The 13707-nt window shown below is 37.7% G+C and overlaps 1 protein-coding gene across 2 annotated transcripts; it reads left to right on the forward strand.

The window, feature by feature from the left end:
• The first annotated feature begins 275 nt into the window (after nucleotides 1-275).
• LIPF (lipase F, gastric type) lies at nucleotides 276-11792 on the forward strand. Of its 2 annotated transcripts, none has more exons than XM_049855334.1 (9): nucleotides 276-383; nucleotides 553-670; nucleotides 1870-2068; nucleotides 3558-3667; nucleotides 4720-4856; nucleotides 5669-5815; nucleotides 9051-9122; nucleotides 9570-9641; nucleotides 11556-11792. In XM_049855334.1, exons 1-9 carry the CDS (start codon nucleotides 279-281, stop codon nucleotides 11790-11792), a joined length of 1197 nt encoding a protein of 398 aa, XP_049711291.1. In that variant the 5' UTR covers nucleotides 276-278. The 2 variants fall into 2 exon arrangements, with proteins under 2 accessions (XP_049711291.1, XP_049711292.1); XM_049855335.1 differs by having other exon boundaries at nucleotides 553-666; nucleotides 1965-2068.
• The last annotated feature ends 1915 nt before the right edge of the window (nucleotides 11793-13707 follow it).

Consider the following 13707-nt stretch of genomic DNA (forward strand, 5'->3'; position numbering starts at 1 on the left):
CATTAGAAGAATTTTTGTCAATTAAGATTACTTCAATTTGACTTGAAAACCTAGTGTGCAATGTTCTTAAACAAAGGAAATAGAATGAAAACAAGTTAAGCATTTGAAATAACTGTACTAAGACCCACATGTCCCACTTTATTGTCCAATAAAATATAATTCAACCCAAGCATTTCTCTACTTTGCATAAAGGTAAAATTGACCCAAAATACAAGTATTATGAAAGCGAAATGTATTAACCATGACTTTTTTTTTTTTTAGGAGGAGGCAGATCCAAAATGTGGTTGCTTTTAACAGTGGCAAGTTTGATATCCATATTTGGAACTACACATGGTCTCTTTGGAAAATCAACACCGCTAAGCCCTGAAGTGACTATGAATATTGTAAGTCATGGGGGGGGGGGCTACAAAACAAAGAGATATTACCATGCTTTAGAACTGTGGTGTGTTTAGGCTTAAACATAGCTAACTAAAAAATAATGAATAATATCTACCTGTTAGATTCATTTTAAAAAATCACCTAAAACTTAAAGCTTTGCTTTTTTCTCATCAGAGTCAGATGATTACCTTCTGGGGATACCCAAATGAAGAATATGATGTTGTGACTGAAGATGGTTATATCCTTGAGATCAACAGAATTCCTCATGGAAAGACAAATTCAGGGAATGGAGGTAGAAACTTCTTCCCTCCCGTTTTTTTCCTTCCCCTTTCCTCTTTCTTCATCTCTTCTTTCCTGTCCTCATTTTTCTCTCCTCACTTTCTTCCTTTTTTTCTTCTTTCTTTTCTCCTTTTATTTCTAAGGATTTAATGAGTCTTGTTCATTCTGGAAAGAAAATAATGATTAAGCTATATTTCCAGACCTCCAGAAGCTCACCATGTAATCAATAAGACTGATAAACAGGTGATTATAATACTATGTATACATTCTGTGCTAGAATTATACACAGGATATTAACCTGGGAGCCTTAATGAGGGGACTTAAGCCAGCTTGGGGAAGTCAAGGAAAGCTTTCTCTCAGAGGCAGTAACTGAGCTGAGTCTTAGAGGATGAGGAAAAGTTACCCAGGGTTTGTGTTGCAGAGGGGAGGGGAAAGAGGCAATTTGAGTCTCATTTCCTAAATAGATGAAAGTCATTTTTGATAAGAAAAAAAAGTTTTTTTTTATAATACTGTAAAAATTTATCTTTTTCTCATTGTAGAAAAATTGTAAAGTACTAAAAGAATAAACAGGAAGAAGAAAAAGAAAATCCATCTATAACTTAATGCCCAGAGTACACTTAACATATTGGTGTATTTCCTTAGAATAAAATTTTTTCAATTTTTTTTTTTTTTTTTAAGATTATAGCCTAGAAAACTCTGTGGGCAAGTTCTGCTCTGTCACATGGGGTCGCTGTGAGTTGAAGTTGAATCAATGGCATCTAACAACAACACCTGAGGAATAATTTGCACATGATATACTTCACATATTTGAAGTGTAAAATGTGGTAATTTTTGGTGTTGTTGTATGCCAAGTTGATTCTGACTCATAGTGACCCTATAAAAAAAAATATAGGACAGAGTAATACCACCCTATAGGGTTTCCAAGGTTATCCATCTTTATGGAAGCAGACTGCCACAACTTTTCGAGCAGCTGATAAATTCGAACCGCCAACCTTTAGGTTAGCTCACCACAATCAAATAAGATATTCAAAATTACTCAACTTAATCAAATAAACTTATTTAAAGTCTATGAAAGGTTGTTTTATCTTCATGTTTTTCTTAGAAAAGAAGATATGATATTCTCCTTGGTGCTACTATTCTTTCAAGACAGGTATTTTTCTATATAGATGTTAAGGAGTGTGTTTGTAATATTTTTAAATTTTCTTTCTTTAGGCCAAAGGCCTGTAGTATTTTTGCAGCATGGTTTGCTTGCATCGGCCACGAACTGGATTGCCAATCTGCCCAACAACAGCCTGGCCTTTATTCTGGCGGATGCTGGTTATGACGTGTGGCTGGGGAACAGCAGAGGAAATACCTGGGCCAGGAGAAATATATACTATTCACCAGACTCAGTTGAATTCTGGGCTTTCAGGTAAAGAAGAAAACCAAAACCAAACCCCTTGCCATCTAGTTGATTCTGACTCATAGTGACCCTGTAGGACAGAGTAGAACTGCCCCCATAGGTTTTCCAAGGAGCAGCTGGTGGATTTGAACTGCCAAACTTTTGGTTAGCAGCCGAGAGCTTAACCACTCTACCACCAAGGCCCAGTAAAGGAGAGAGACAATTAAAAATGGGCAATTAAAAATGTATATTAACACGGGAAATACAGGGTGGAGAGGAGGAGTGTGCTGTCACATTGTAGGGAGACCAACTAGGGTCACATAACAATGTGTACGTAAGATTTTGTATGAGAAACTGACTTCAATTGTAAACTTTCACTTAAAGCACACACAAAAAAGTTAACTTTATATATAAAGTTAAATATATTTAATATATATTTAACTTTTTCGTGTGTGCTTTAAGTGAAAGATTACAATTCAAGTCAGTTGCTCATACAGATACATACATACATACATACATACATACATATATATATGGCTTTAAAAATGCATGGGTATTTTCCCCTTCCAATCTAGCCCCCCACTGACAAATACACTCCAAGTACCAGAAGGAAAAAGTCATTTTTCTTTTAAAATCTCTTCTCAGTTTCTTCCATATACCTCATTCTAAGGGCCTTTTTTCCTTCAAACCTTCCTTGCTCAGTACTCACTATGAGTGAGGTCACTGAATATGGATTTCCAAATGGAATGAACAATATGGCTGAAGCAAGTTGAGGGTTAGAGGATCAGCTTACTGAATCATCATCAATAGGAGTGGGAAAGATGAAATAAGAACACTGATGAGATTATCAAAGGTTTTCTTTCACTGGCCCTCTTCCTTACTACTGGAAATTCTGATGGAAGTAAAAGACAGGGGAGAGTTAGGCTGTTGATGCTGAGGCACAAGAGTGCTCACAGATTTCCAAGAACCGAATGGAAGCCAGTGTGTCCACAGTGTTATAAGGAAGAGGGAGAGCGGCCTGAGAATGGAGATGCTGGGAAAAGCCAGATCAGGCAGGGCTGAGCAGGCCTCGTGAGAACCTTGAAACTCATTGGAGCTGCCAGGAGAAGCTATTGAAAAGTTTTTAAACAGGGGAGTGACGTATCCAATTTTCACTTTCAAAAGATAATTCTGGTTGATCTGTGAAATAGAGAGGGAAAGGGTTGATATTAAATGGCACAGCAACATAGCCTATAAATAATTATTAAGTTTGATGTGCAGTTTCAGGGATAGAAATAATTCCCCACGTATAGATACTATCTCATGTGGATTAAATAGTCACTATTTGGAAATGATGTCATTGTGCATAAGAAGCCACCCAAAAGGGAATGTCATGCTCATTAATGTTCTACAAGCTGAAATGCTTAGGAAATCTAGCTTTCTATTTCTCAAAGGGAAATTGAGCTATAAATATGCTTGAATTTTAGAAACTATAGCAAGGCCATGCATTCAGTTTTATTTTATCTTTTTTTAATTGCAGTTTTGATGAAATGGCTAAATATGACCTTCCAGCCACAATCGACTTCATTGTGAAGAAAACTGGCCAGGAGAAGCTGCATTATGTTGGCCATTCCCAGGGGACCACCATTGGTATGTAAAGGCAGTCAAAGCCAGGAAGTTTAGTCCATTGTGGTAGGCATGCTGAGTACCACACTAAGTGCTTTTCATTCATTATATAATTTAATCCCTACACAACACGGTGATATAAGGACAAAATGGGGCCGGGGGTGGTAAATAATTTGTGCAAAGTAATACGGGGAGTAAATAGGATAGCTCAGATAATCAATATGTCATTATAAGCAATGGGGTGGAATCATCCTATATAATTAAGTTGTAGAGAATTTAACTGTTTGATCACATCCCAGTGTACTAATATGTTACTGCTTGGAAAACCAACTAATTACAGACAAAGCTAAATATATTTATTATATGGAGATGTTTGAATTCTGTTGGCTAGCCATTTATCAAGTATTTACAATGCACCAAGTACATGGCAAATGCATTATATGATTCTCCTCATGTAGTTAATTCCTAAACAATCTAATGAAGTACTCATTATTAGCCCCATATTTCAGAAGAGGAAACTGAGGATTTTAGAGTTTAGGCAACTTGTCCAAGGTCACAAAGATGACAGATGACAGAGCCAAGATTCAAAAGCAGTTTGATCAGATTTCAAACTTGTGCTTTTAATACCTATAGTTGTATGCTCTACTCATGTTAAATTCATCAAAATCGGTATGTAGTATAAATAATAACTCTTTTTTGTCATTATGTGATTATCCTAAATCTGACCTATTTTCTGATGCCAGATAAAAGAGTTTATTATAACATTTTTAAAGTTCTAGTTTCTTATTCCCATAGAAATTCTATGAGAATAAAATAAATATGCTAAAATATGATCACTTTGCACAAGCAGAGGTGCTAATTTCCAGATTGTCCAAAAGGTTAGCAGTTGGAATCCACCAGCCACTCCTTGGAAACCCTATGGGGCAGTTCTACTCTGTCCTATAGAGTCGCTATGAGTTGGAATCGACGGCAATGGTTTTTGGTTTTGTTATCACACTTATAAAGAAGAACATCAACAACAACAAAAACCAACAATGAAAACACATCTTCTAAACTGGTTCCTTGTTCTCTTTCAGGTTTTATTGCCTTTTCTACCAATCCCGAGTTGGCTGAAAGAATCACAACCTTTTATGCTTTAGCTCCAGTTGCCACTGTGAAGTATACCAAAAGCCTTTTAAACAAACTGGCACTTATTCCGACATTTCTTTTCAAGGTATGTGATTCTTTTTAATTAACTTAAATCTAAGATAACAAATTGCTCTGGATTTCAAAGTGGTAAGAATGAAAATGAAACAAACACAAAACCTGATGGACAATCATTTCTTTGTATCCAAGAATAGAAATGCATACCTTTATCTTGTTTTTTAGCATGTTTAAATCCCTGCTACAGCCTATTAGATTTCTATGTATGGAGTTATTCTCGATTAGCTTTTATGGGGTGCAAAGGCCTGGAAGTATTTTTGCTCCTTCATAGATGTTTCAGTTACCAAGCACCCTACTCGGCAACACCAAGGCTGCAATTCCACTCCTGGGGTGGAGAAAGGGAAATAAAAACAAAAACCCCAAAATGGTCAACTTAAAAAACTAAGCCACTTGAGCCATGGAAACTGGGAAGAAAATGGATAAGAAGAAAAGGGAAGGGAACGGAAGAGGAGAAAGTGTTTTGTTCCATTACTTTTAACACCCCAACTAGACTGTAACACTTTGTGTTTCCTACTTCTCAGCAGCCAGTACAGTACTAAATAAAATAATAAATATTTTTAGTTCACAACTTTACTGTGAGAATTAAAGTATTTGAAGTTCCTGAAACAAAACCAAACCCACTGCCATCAAGTCAATTCCGATTCAAAAAAAAATTCCGATTCAAAGCGACCCTAAAACAACACGTAGAAATAGGAAAATATCATCAGCCTAATCACTCCAAAAAAAAAAAAAAAAATCACTCCTGTACAAAAAAACTACTTAAATTGAGTCTTTTCTGCAGCTTGAACCCAGCAAACCTCTAATGATGCCTTTATTTTCCAGGTTATTTTTGGTGACAAAGTATTTTTCCCACACGACTATTTTGATCAATTTCTTGCTACTGAAGTATGCACCCGTGAGACATTCAAGGACATCTGCAGCAATGCCTTATTTCTCATTTGCGGATTCGACATTAAGAACTTGAACACAGTTTGTATCCATTTACAATTTCTATCCTGAATATTTTAAGCAATATCTTTGAGTACTTTTTTTATCACTTATAAATGGCATTTTCTAAGAACTAGGAATAGCTTCAGAAACATGTCCATGATAGGCAGATAAACCCAAGAGAAATCACAAGTCATTGCCCCCAATGTTGTCACTTCCAGTTCCCTTCCATCATCCCAACTATCCTCAGTTACTCCCTTAAGTAAATAACATGTAGAAACAAACAAAAAACTCATTAGTCACTTAAACCCGTTGCTGTCGAGTCAATTTTGACTCATAGCGACCCTATAGGACAGAGTAGGACTGCCCCATATGGTTTCCAAGGAGCGCCTGGTGGATTCGAACTGCTGACCTGTTGGTTAGCAGCCGTAGCTCTTAACCACTATGCTACCAGGTTTCTTTAGTCACTTATGACCACCTAAATAATTTGTGTGACATTTGAATTCTGTGAGAGAAAGTCTTACGCATATATTTTGACAAGTTCTCTGCGGGCAAAATGTCTAGGCATTGAATAAATGTTCTCATAAATATTTTTAATGCTGATAGTCATTCCCATAAATTTCATAAAGCCTGTTTCACAGAAACCATTTATGTAAGGCCTTTCCCATACTCTTTATCTGCTATTTTATTTGCCTTGCATTGCGTTTGGGTTTTGGAACTTACGTCATAAAACACAGTATCCTAAAGTAATTAAAGAGTGTGAACTCAAATTAAGAGCCTAAGTTCAAATTCTACCTTTAGAACAGTCTAAAATGTCTCTGTTTTGGTTTCTTCATCCACAAAACGGGTTACTGTAAAGATTAGTGATAAATATATAAAGCATAGTACATAATACAAAGCATATTACAGAACAAAACATAACAAAACCCACTGCCATTGAGTTGATTCTGACTCATATCGACCCTATTTTGTTTTTTTTTTTTTAATTAAAAAAAAAAAAAAGCCCATTGCCCTGGAGTGGATTCTGACTTATAGTGACCGTATAGGACAGAGTAGAACAGCCTCATAGGGTTTCCAAGGAGCACCTGGTGGATGTGAGCTGCCAACCTTTTGGTTAGCAGCCGAATTCTTAACCACTATGCTACCAGGCTTTCCAAAAACAGCGTACAGCACATGAAATATCATATGTTTTGCTACTGTTACTATTATACATAGCCAACTATTCTCACTCAAATTTGTCAGTTTAATTATATAACCTTGAACACCTAAGAAAAGTTTATTGATAAGAAAGTATAATTCTACTTATAGTAAAGTCCCCTATATTCACGCCAAAACAAACAACAAAAAACCCGTTGCCATCAAGTCAATTCTGACTCAGATGAGAACTGCCCCATAGGGTTTCCAAGGCTATAAACTTTATGGAAGCAGACTGCCACATCTTTCTTCCATGAAGTGGCTAGTTGATTCAAACTGCCAACTTTTTGGTTAGCAGCTGAGTGCTAACCACTGAGCCACCAGGGCTCCCTAAATTCACTAAACAGTATTTATTGAGACACTGCTAAGTGTCATGTTGCACTTACTCGGGACACAGCAACTAGGAGACAGATATGACTTCTGGCCTCATGGACAGCAAGGAGATTCAGTTCAAATCTTTCTCAATGCTAATGATCGTCTCTGGATATTTTAAAATACTGTATATAAATAAAAGTTTCCTTTTTTCTCATCTGCATAGCAAACAAGTGCCTCCCCTTCCTCTCTTGGAAGGGAGTCCCTCTTCATGGTTCTGGGGATGTTTGCCATTCCATATATGGAGTACCACAGAGCAATATATCCTTATCACTCTAAGAAAAGGCAGCACAGATTACTGCATTCCATTAACAAGTGTCTCATAAGAAAATAATCTTTATATGGAGACATAGAGAACAAAAGAAATTAGAGAATTAATCTTCTGTGTGATAAATAGGAGAAGAGATGCTTTGCTCCCCTAAGAAGATCTTCTATGTAGTAACATTAAGATCCGTTATGTAACCTGAGAGGGGACTCCAGAGTATTGTCTGTGGCCGGAGCAAGGCAGATTAGGGTCCCTGTATCACAACAATTGGTAAATATACTATATATATTTATAGTTCTGCTAAGACAAAAGACTGTGTGTGGACATTTAAATCATTGCCGTCTGGCACTAGGTAGAGAAGAAGAAAAAGCTGAGAATTTAGATTCAGAGACCTAGATTAAAGTTTCTGGCTTGACTCTGTTACTAGCTGTCTGACCACGGGCATTTCTCTAAAACTCTTTGAGCTTCGATTTTCCTTTTGCTAAGATGGAGATGATAAGCTCTTCTCATTGAGTCCCTGCAAGTTAAACGAGTTAACACATGCAATTTGCAATTTGCAAACTCTAAAGTGATGTGCAACTATGTGGCTTACATCCTTCAGTAGGGGCTATCCTTAGCTACCCTCTGTACAGCAGGCGAAAGCCTGCCCTGCTCTGCACCATCCTTACAACTGTTGCTATAGTTGAGCCCATTGTTGCAGCTACTGTGTCAATCCATCTCGTTGAGGGTCCTCCCCTTTTTCGCTGACCCTGGACTTTACCAAGCACGATGTCTTTCTCCAGGGCCTGGCTGGTCCCTCCTGATCACATGTCCCAAGTATGTAAGACAAAGTCTTGCCATTCTCTCTTCTAAGGAACATTCTGGCTATCTTTCTTCCAAAACAGATTTGTTCGTTCTTCTGGCAGTCCATGGTACAGATAATTCCAAACTTGCAATGTATTTGAGTTACAACAAACCACACCTACAACTGTGTATTGTTTTTGTTTGTTTGTTTTACATCTTATCATTAGTAATATGCTCTACATACAATGTTGCAGCTCATAATTGGCTGATGTTAACATCAGAACTGACTTACCACACAGTCATCAGAACAGAACCCCAACGTAAATCAGGGACTACCTGCATATTCAATGTTCTTTGCCAACACCATAACTCAAATGTATCAATTCTTCTTTCGTCTTCCTTATTCATTGTCCCGCTTTTGCATAAACATGAGGTGATTGAAAATACCATGACTTGGGCCAGACACACTTTAGTCCTTAAAGCAACATCTAAAGAGGTCTTTTGCAGCAGATTCACCCAATGTAATATGTCATTTGATTTCTTGACTGCTGCTTCCATGGGCATTGATTGTGGATCCAAGTAAAATGAAATCCTTGACAACTTCAGTAGTTTCTCCAGAGAAACTGAGTATGTGTGTCTAAGTGCATGTTTATTGCTTCCTAGAGTCGCTTGGATGTGTATCTATCACATAATCCAGCAGGAACTTCTGTTCAAAACATGCTCCACTGGACCCAGGTATCAGTTTGCAAATGTTTGTTAAAACTTTTTTTCATGGGCCTGAAACCTAGCACTTTACCTAAAGCAGATTCTTTCAAAAGTAGAGACATTTTCTGGCATGTGAATACCAGCTGAAAATAACTATTAATCCATGCCAGTGAAAATCTTGTGAAAACAGATGCTTGGGTAAAAAGAAATGAATTAGTTTTATGCAGGAAAAAATATTTCAAGCATAGCTGCATGTTAAAGTTGCATAAATATCTTGCCTTGGGTGAGTAATAATCTTTATTTTTGAAATGAAAATGTTTTCTAATAATTGTTTAAATTTAAGCCATAACTACTTGGAAATGGTTGAATTTTATTTTTTACATAGTGAGAAGAGTTTTTATTTCTTTGTGTTTCCATGAATTTGTTAATAGTCAGGCTTTTTTTTTTTTTTTTCCTTTCTTTCTTTTCTTACCTTAGGCTATTAAGTCTGGGAAATTCCAAGCTTTTAACTGGGGAAGCCCCACTCAGAATATAATACACTATAATCAGGTAAGCTTCTTAAAGTTGAAATTATTCACTTTTTAAAGACAAAGACGTAAAATGTTAAAGAAGAAATTATGATAATCATGAATATATTTTCCAAAGGAATGTTGGGGTCCAGACCTAGCCTTAAGGGACTTATAAAAAAGTAGACAATTATTTCCCTGGAATCACTCTATCACGTTGAACCTCATCCCACTCTCTCATTCTCCCATGTAACTGTGCTCATGCTTCACTGGCTGTGCTCATTTAAGCTTCCCTCAAAGAACCACACCTCCATGTGTGAGATGCTTCCCTGAACTTATCGCACCCCCACCCCATACACACAGTAAACAGAACAGCTCTGTATCTCATACCTCCATAGTTCTGTTCTCCCCTTCCTAAAGTGCAATTAACAGGTATAATAAACTAATTGTTCTAACTCTTCATGCGATAGAGATGGAATCCCTGTCTTCTCAAACAATGCCCTGTCCTTTGTCTTCTAACCAGAATGAGTGATTTCAATGAAATGCATTCCCAGAGAAGTAGAAGAGAATGGTGGTATACTTACAGGTCAAGGCTGGAAACACTTTTGGCAGACAGGAGCCTCATAGTATAGGCAGACATGTTGTGTGGGCCTCAGTGAACCCAGTCCTCATACTTGTAGCACAAAGAACCCAGGCTTTGGAGTTCATCCCACCTGGGATCAATAGAAGTTTATGCAATGATTTCTTCACCTCTCCGCCCAGCCTCAGGGAGTTATTGACAGGAATTAATGGAATACTATTAGCCCTTAACTCAGGGTAAACTCTTAGCTTATCATTGGCTAATTTGAAACAAGGAAGTACCCTGAATTTTTTGGCAACCCTCTTCTTCCTCACTCTACCCCCAATTTTTCCATCTAGGTAATAACTAAACAACTTTACTAATTTTCATTTGTTTCCATGACTCATTTGGTAAGGATTTATGTATTTTCAAAGTAATATCTTATATGGAGAAGATACCCACCTTTTTCTTTACATCTTTGATGTACATAAAGAGGTGTTCAGAACACCATGATTTCAAATTTTTATTGAAGACACATTTTTCTCCCAATCACTGCTTCCTCAAGCCTCCAGAACACAGGCTTGCTTTGAATTCATCTTTCTACTGGGCTCTAATACCAGTAATCAGAAGACTCCATCTTGGAGGGCCAAGTGGAATCTGGAATACTCAATCCCTACATCTGTCCTGTCTCTAACCAATCTAGTAACAGGGCAAGTTGGTCTTCAACTAACTGAAGAAGTGGCACGAATTTAAGAGCCAGGAGTTAGCATCTAGGAAACTCTTTGAACAATACAAGTAAAGGAAAGTAAGTTTATTACTATGGATATTTTCTACACTCTTCCCTTTTCTTGAATACATAAGAGAATATAAAAGAGAGTACTAAAATACTGTGGACAATTGCACATAATGTTTTGTTGTGGAAAGTTGGCTATTACGTAGATCAGAATGGAAAAATTTTTACTGTCTTAGATTACTATTGTTGAGAGCATGTTCTAACAAAACCAGCGAATTCTCCATGTACAGTCAGAAAATTGGAAGTGATTCCTTTGTTTCCTTGTCCTGCTTTATGAATCTCCTTAAAATCTATGCATGAATGATCATTTTCTGAAAACAGGAAATGGGGCTGATAATTTGAACTAATATTTAGTAAAACCAAAATTTCAACAAAATACAGTTCTCTAACTTACTGACTGGTGGTGTAATGGTTAAGAGCTACAGCTGCTAACCAAAAGGTCAGCAGTTCGAATCCACCAGCCACTCCTTGGAAGCCCCGTGGGGCAGTTCTACTCGGTTCCATAGGGTTACTATAGGTTGGAATCGACCCGATGACAACGGGTTTGGTTTTGGTTCATAAAGCATGGTTACCTAAGAAAACTCTTGTCTTCCTCTCAATTTTAGCCCACACCTCCCTACTACGAAGTGTCAGACATGCATGTGCCAATTGCTGTGTGGAACGGTGGAAACGACTGGCTGGCAGACCCTCAAGATGTTGGCATTTTGCTTCCACAGCTCCCTAATCTCATTTACCACAAGGAGATTCCTCCTTACAACCACTTAGACTTTATCTGGGCAATGAATGCCCCTCAAGAAGTTTACAATGAAATTGTTTCTATGATAGCAGAAAATACTAAGTAGTTCTGGATTTAAAGAATTATCCATTTCTTTATTCAAAATCCTTTCTTTTTTCACACGAGGCTTTCTGTCATATTTGAGATGTAGTGCTTCTTCCTGAAAAATTTGACTTTAGAAATAAACTGGCATCAATAAACTTCCTGGTTTCTATTTTCATTTTTTTAAATTTTGATTTTTCCTTTGGAAATTTATCTAGAAACACCTGAGATAACACATTCCAGGGCAGGTAAACTTTTTTTTGCTACTTTCCCATTGTTTCTTTTCTTAAGTCAGCTTAGATTTTGAACCATGAATCATGAATATTGTCAAAAAACAGACTTAGGTTTGAATGACTGGCCCCTTTTACATAAGCTTGATCCGAGTAAAGCATTCATTATGACTTAAGCTCAGCCTCTCTATTGGTACACTGTGGATACTACTCACTGCTTTGCATGTTAAACCCACGAAATACAAACTGGAATATAAACTGAATTGGAATCAGCTCCCTTTTACTGCCAAGCCCCCCTGAAACTTAAAATCAAGGCTCCGCTGGGAAGCAACAGGTAACCCCGGTTCAGGAAGTTGGGAGGTGAAGGGTATGTCCTACATCCTGGTATCACTCTGCCCTCATCTTGACCCACAAAACAGGCACCAACTAACTAGAAGGTTTTTTAAATCACTGCCATCATCCTGGCAACCATAGGACCCAGGAACATTCCAACTGATATTTAAGTCACAATGTACAACCAACACCAGCCAAAATATGGCATCTCCAAACTTACATAATTTCTATAAAGTGCAGGATCACCTGGGAAATTTTATTAACCCTCACAATATTGTAACCTCATATTTTATGGAATTTAGCTTTTTGGACCCCACTTATCATGCTATGGAAATCCTGGTGGTATGGTAGTTAAGAGCTACAGCTGCTAACCAAAAGATCCGCAGTTTGAGTCCACCAGGTGCTCCTTGGAAACCCTATGGGGCAGTTCTACTTTGTCCTTTAGGGTCCCTATGGATTGGAATCAACTCGATGGCAACAGATTTGGCTTATCATGCTATGGCAGAGTTTAGTGTATAAAATATAAATAAGATCAAGAGTATTTCGTACCCTCCATTAGTATAAGGAACATAGTGAGTGCTCACAAAAGTTATAAATAGGGTTGCCAGCAAACCTGCCCAATCTTTTCCGCAGAGGGAGGCATTATCTCTATTATACTGGTCAGGAGCAAATCTGCCCTCTGTCTTGGAGAGAGATACTACCTTTGTCTTCTAAGACTGTTCACTCTTCAAACATTCTTGAAAAAAGGTAGTCTGGAACAAAAACTGACCCAGAAATGCAGAAATGCCACGGAGAACAGCCTACAAACATCAACCTGTGGAGTGTATCAGAATCACCTGCACAGCTTGTTCAAAGACAAATTGCTAGGCCCCACCCCCCATGTTCCTGATTCGATAGGGCTAAGTCTGGAAACCCTGGTGGTGTGTAATGGTTAAGAGCTGCAGCTACTAACCAAAAGGTCAGCAGTTCGAATCTACCAGGTCCTCCTTGGAAGCCGTATGGGGGAGTTCTACTCTGCCCTATAGGGTCGCTATGAGTCGGAATCGACTCGACAGCAGTGGGTAAGCTGAGTCTAAGAATTTGCATTTCTAACAAGTTCCCAGGTGTTACTGATGCTGCTGGTCAGGAGTCGCTATTCTCGGAATTACTGTTTTAAATGTATTAATAGGCCACTTTTTGTTTGCCTGTTGTTGATTTGCTTTCATTTGGGTATGCTTTATAATCAGTACTTCGCAATTCTCAATTACTTTTTATATTTTATTTCATTAAATATGGTAAATAACATATCTCTCAGAGAATTCGCACATCTTAAAATGTGTTTGAGGTTACTGATCCTTATACTTCCACTGGTGACGCAGTGGTTAGGATCTCAGTTGC

Source organism: Elephas maximus, chromosome 16 (assembly GCF_024166365.1).
Source record: "Elephas maximus indicus isolate mEleMax1 chromosome 16, mEleMax1 primary haplotype, whole genome shotgun sequence".
Taxonomy (NCBI): Eukaryota; Metazoa; Chordata; class Mammalia; order Proboscidea; family Elephantidae; genus Elephas; species Elephas maximus.